The sequence below is a fragment of the Drosophila persimilis genome, unplaced genomic scaffold (assembly GCF_003286085.1).
Source record: "Drosophila persimilis strain 14011-0111.01,24,50 unplaced genomic scaffold, DperRS2 tig00000652-arrow-arrow-pilon, whole genome shotgun sequence".
In the NCBI taxonomy this organism is placed as follows: Eukaryota; Metazoa; Arthropoda; class Insecta; order Diptera; family Drosophilidae; genus Drosophila; species Drosophila persimilis.
The window spans coordinates 1,577,780-1,583,779 of record NW_020825329.1 but is presented as its reverse complement, the minus strand read 5'-3'; the positions used below and the strand labels follow the sequence as shown (position 1 = coordinate 1,583,779).

The window sequence follows — 6,000 nt, the reverse complement described above, 5'->3', positions numbered from 1 at the left end:
GGGAACGTTGTGAGTCGCAGCTTGGTCCGCTACTCTACATTTATATCCGATACTCAGTCAGAGTGTGTAAGAGAGAGTCAGAAAATAAGTCAGCGCGTGAACGGGGTTTTGTATCCGCTGCAAATTGATTTGTTCCTTTTGGTTACACATAGTAATTATCCGATCTCATCCAGATGCGGCAATCTGGTAAATATGGTCATTCTCTGTGATTGTGCATTTTTAATTTTCTCGCTATGCAAAGCTACATATCGCAATAATAATAATAATACTAGGAAAAGTCGAAAATCGTTTATGATATGTGTATGTGCAAAGCTGTATGTAGCTGTATGTACATATATTTAAATGCTGATCTCAATTAAAATGTTTGTAACCGTATAACAAAATATTTTCGTATGGTATATGTATTAACATATAACGTATACTTATGTACATTATAGTTTTAAGCAAGAACGGAGAGAACATCATATGCTATGATCCGCATAGACCCAAGGACAACGGTAAGTGGTTTCGCTTCGATTAGGCTGGAGTTCCTTAGAAACACATAATCTGAAATATCCTATTGTAATCTCTTAAAATTTTCAAAAGAAAGTGTGGTAAACAAATAATAATAATGATTCGAAAAAAATGTTCAGGTTTTCTCCAAATTTTGAAAAGGCAAAGATCCTCTATTCATGGTAAGATGAGAACGTAGTTGTGAACGACAAAAGGGATTATTTTGCAAATCTTAATCGCATTGCTGGCAATCGGCTGACAAAATGGGTTTAGGATTTTACACTTATTTTTCTAGCACGATTTGCAGCCCGAAGGTGTAATGTTTTCTCAAGAGTCGAAAAGATTTTCTATTAAATATCAGAAATAGCACTTATGTATGTCTTTTGTCCTTTTCAAGAAATGCAGAAATTCAGTCAGACATTGCCATTGAAATGTTATTCATTTATTGTAAGTGACAAAATTTTTAAGTTAATCCTAATTAAAGAACGATATGTGTATTGTCGTTTTTTTGACAAGTATGGGGCTATTATAGATTGTTTGCAATGCACTAATTTGATAATCCGCAGAGAAATAAATTTAATTTTTCTAAATCGAGAAATAATCTCTAAGACCTAATAATCGTAAAGTGGCCACGGCCACATCCATCAGTGTGGTTGTTTGAAAAGAGAAGGATCGGTCGAAAAAATCGGATATGAGAAAGAAAGACAAGCTGATTTGTGTGATTGATGTCGTCATCAAGCCACCAAATTTGGAATTCAACAAATTTTCTTACCAGCACCGCCTTCATCGCATTCATACGATTCATACCATAACACCACTGCTGTAGGATAATTTATAGGAAAATTTTTATAACAACACATATGTACGGTCCCATTAACTCTTTTTTCATAATGAGGAGAAGTATAAAAACATAACAGTTAAAGGGAAACATTCAAAGCGGTTTATAGCTAAATAAGTAATTCAGAAGCTCTTTGACTGATTTTCCCCACGACAAATATGTACATATGTATATAATTAGGCTCTATATTTGTAACAACGGGAGTTCCTATTCTAAAGAATTAAAGCTCAATAGCAGTGTGCCCGATCCGTGGAGAATTTATATAGATTAAAATGCTAGTACAAAGCAGTCGAATAAGTATTTTGGAAAATCTTTGTTCGTGTTTTGCAAATGGGTAACAGAGACGACACTATTACGCCCATTGGATAAAAAGAGCAGGTCTGCGCACGCACTTCGTAATGGCAGCACATGAGCCAATGAAAATCGAGAAACCGTGGAACTGGGCGTGCCGTTTGGTTCTATCTGTACCGTTACTGCTAACCACCCTTATGCCTTGAACCCTCAGCCATTTTGGCCAGAATCAGAAACAGTCCAAGTCCCGCGTCGACCACACGTACTTAAGGTCTCTTGTTTTTGACTGCGCTCTTCGTGCTGTGTTCGTTTTTTTCGCGGACAATTACATATTCTGTGTGTACTGGCAAGTGCTTAAAAATACCAGCCAGCATCCATTCTGTATTCAGGTGTATTCTCGTATACATATAGTATACGAGAAGAAAAAAAACTGAGAAAAGTGTTCAGTTCGACCTGGGCACTTGTGCGAATGTTTGCAATCGATAATCAGATTGTTAACTTAAATCATTTCCAGTTAAATAAAAATAGTGAAATTATAATTATAGCAGTTTCCAAAGGACTGATCTAATCTGACCATTTGGTAAAATTTTAAAAATGTTATAAGTAGTGTAGTCGCTTAGTTTATTAATTAGTTTATAAATTAAATGAAATATGTAATCGATTTGTGAATCTGATTTTAAATGGACAGCGCTAAAAATGAAGAATTGATCTAATAAGAGAATATCATGGTGTCGAAATTGCTTTCTGCTGTTCAAAAAAGATCTGATCTACAAGACTATAGACAAAATATAGGAAAAATTCGGGGTCCTAAGCTCTAGATACTATATTCTTATAACAGCCAATTATGTATTTTATCAGCTTATTCTTCATTATGCAATAAACATGTACATACATAAAATTGCCTTTTCTAAGTTTTGCCTGAAGCATGACAATTTTGTAGTTCTACAGAATTATACTGTAGAACTTTTAGCTTCCGAGACTCTAAAAATCTACATTCTGCATTTCGGAAACGATTAAAATTAGATATTAGCCTCGGCAAAGGTATAAAAAAGACTTACATATGCTTACGTGTGCCACACCTTGCCCAGTCCATTTTTCCGTTCAGTAAAGCACGGCGGTCTCATTTCGAAATTACATACATACTCGTACTCGTATCGTGTACTTGAAATCCCAAGAGTGTTTTTGCTATATCAAACTTGAAATTGAGAAAAACGGCTCAGCACTTCAAAAGTGGCGTCAAGTGGAGCACTCATTAACATAAATACCGAAGATCAAAACATCGTATTGCACGGAAGCATGGGGTCATGGGGTCCAACAGACGCAAAGTGTGTGGCTTGCAGTCGAAAAACAGGTAAAGCTGAATTTTGTCTCGGTTTTATAAATTTGAGAACGATATACATATCGAGAATATATCTGGACAGTTAATTTACCCCTATAACTCTTTAGCTTGGAGTAAATTTTTTGAAAAATATTATAAAACAATCTTAAAGCGCTAATATTGTATTTAGATTTATAGAAATTATTCCATTGCGGATTATTTATTAATTTATTTCGGAATCATGCATATCTCAATATACAATATTACATTTCTACGACCACAACGGCAAACAATGTATCTTTGAATATATAGGCGACCACTGAGGGGACTATCTTTGATGACATTATTATAGCCTCTCAAATTATTTTACCAAATTAGCAGATCAAATTATGACCATTTTTCTGCTGTAGGATAGCTATGACCGTATTGGTATACACCCATGAACTTGATTATGATGAAGGGTTTTTTCTGTTTTGTCGCTAAACTATCTAGTACCTCGGAATGCACATTATCTTACTGTCCCTATACACACTGTTCTGCGTTGCACCAATTTTTTCTAAACACAGTATGGTACCGCCAAGATCGGAATACGGAATATCATATATCCCAAAAATGATTTACATTCATATGTACATACAAGTAGTCATACGTGCATACATAGACAATTTAGGAGAATATTAAAAAACAAAAAAACAGGCAAGCTACTATACTATGCACTTGCTAATCTAATTTTTTTAACAACAACAAAAAACCTTTTTTTTTTTTTCTTAAATGCTCTCTTGATCAAACTGTGAAGGAGTGTAATTGAGAAAAGGGCAGCTACTATGTACATATTAATCTATATAGATAATACCTTTAGCTTTACAAGATATTTTTGTTTGTTTATTTATTCCAGCTGCATCTGATGCTCATAAGGAAATTATGAAATGAAAGTGATAACCTGGCTGTTCTTAGGATTAAATCACGAAAAAAATGGCACACACTGATTTGGCTGCATCGCGGTCGAACACACCCGATCAGGAACGGGACCGTGCTACTGACAACGGACACATGCCTAAACCACTTACGGCTGGAATTTATCCCACTAACTCCTCTAGAAATGCTCAAGCGACAACCATGGCACTAGAGCAGTACCGATTGCAGCTCTACAATTATGCCTTGAATATTGAACGATTCCGTTGTCCGCAATATGGGACAGCTGGAGGGGCTAGTACGCCTTGGATGCATATGAATCCGTACGCAGCCCAGAGCACCGGTACAGGTGTCAATCGAATGACTGCGCTTTCGACCATCTCCCTGTTTCCCCAGTCGCAGCGCATATTTCAACCAGAGGAGCCTAAGCCACAACACAGCTATATTGGGCTCATAGCAATGGCAATTCTCAGCTCAACGGAGATGAAGTTGGTCCTCTCAGACATTTACCAATACATTTTGGATAACTATTCGTATTTTAGAAGCCGTGGGCCTGGTTGGAGAAATTCTATCAGGCATAATCTATCACTGAATGATTGCTTTATTAAATCGGGACGCAGCGCAAATGGCAAAGGACATTACTGGGCAATACATCCGGCCAACATGGATGATTTTCGCAAGGGTGATTTTCGGCGCCGTAAGGCCCAGCGCAAGGTGCGAAAGCATATGGGTCTGTCAGTAGATGACAGCACTGATTCTCCCAGTCCCCCACCGTTAGATCTTACAACACCTCCACCGCCGAGCTCTCAAGCTACAATACAATTGGCCGCCCTTAGTTATCCGTATCACCAAAACTATATCGGGCAGTTCTTCAATCGAAATTCAGACACAGCTTCGCCACATTATTCCGTATCACATCCGGTACAAACGTTACAGCGGCAGCCCAATTGCCTAGAACCATCAATTCAACAAGCACATCAACATATTGCGTATATTAACTCTACGACAACGACAACAATAGCAAACATGTATTCGCAAACACGAAAGCGTCAGTTCGACGTAGCCTCGTTACTGGCCCCTGATGTTCAAATCGTTGATATCGTATCTGAAGATCAGGAATCTTCGCCAGCGGCTAATGCAGCTACTGCTACTCGGACAACAACTCAACATACGGTCATTACAAAGCAAACCATACACCGTGAGGTGGTTGTGGGATTGGAGCAACCAGTTGCTGATACTGATATTGACGCAGATATCGACGTTGAAGTTAATGTTGATGTGGTGGATGATAGCAATGATCCTGATCCCGATCTCGACCCGGATGCGGATGAGCCCGGAAAAACAACAGAGGTAATGAAACAAGTGTTCTCTGTCGATGACAATAATTCGTACCTAAGCGATGGCAGGCGTTCATCTTTCGATGCCGACCCTGATCCTGAAGATCTTGAGCCGCATAACTACTCCATTTCCAGTTCGGCAGCAAGATCTTTGGGCAGCAGTAGTAGCCAACATGAGGAATCTAACTCATTGGAGGAATGTCCCACTGCTACATCCGCCATCACAAGTACACCCAATGCAAGGTTAAATTCAACATCACATCTGACAGTAGCAATTCCTAAGGCATACATAGAACTCAACCATGTTGATCCACACATACTGAGTAGATATTATGGGACATATATGGCGGCCGCAGCTCGACGTGCTAGTCTGGAGGCGTCCAGGGAAAAATCGAACACTACCCCTCCACCGGCCATCGAAATAATCTCACATAAGTAAAAAAAAACATCCTACAATCTACAATTTACATACGTATGAGTATCTGTACATACATAAATGGAAAAAAAAAACTGTAAACCCACCCTGAAATACTCACGTATATGCCATATGTATTAATATGTTTTAAGCTTATCTGAAAGTATACACATTTCCATAAAGGTAAATGCAAGTCTTTTATTATTGTTCGATCACGAGTTCATAATTGAAAATAACTTAATAAAAATGAAAATATTGTAAATAACTAATGTTTTTGTTTAAAAGAGGTTAAATCGTTTAATATTTCCGAAAACTGTCGCATTCGAAATAGTCGTTTGCAGTTCAAAGATAAAAGCATTCTAGGCAGCATTCGGTTGTCTTGTATGTTCAAAATTGT

At 37.8% G+C, this 6,000-nt stretch overlaps 1 protein-coding gene across 1 annotated transcript; it reads left to right on the top strand.

The window, feature by feature from the left end:
- Positions 1-3,911: 3,911 nt before the first annotated feature.
- Positions 3,912-5,704, top strand: LOC6603483. The gene has a single exon (XM_002028428.2). It carries the CDS (start codon positions 3,912-3,914, stop codon positions 5,625-5,627), a length of 1,716 nt encoding a protein of 571 aa, XP_002028464.1. The 3' UTR covers positions 5,628-5,704.
- The last annotated feature ends 296 nt before the right edge of the window (positions 5,705-6,000 follow it).

Excerpts from the sequence above, each read along its gene's own strand:
- LOC6603483 (XM_002028428.2), top strand. The coding sequence starts at position 3,912 with ATGGCACACACTGATTTGGCTGCATCGCGGTCGAACACACCCGATCAG.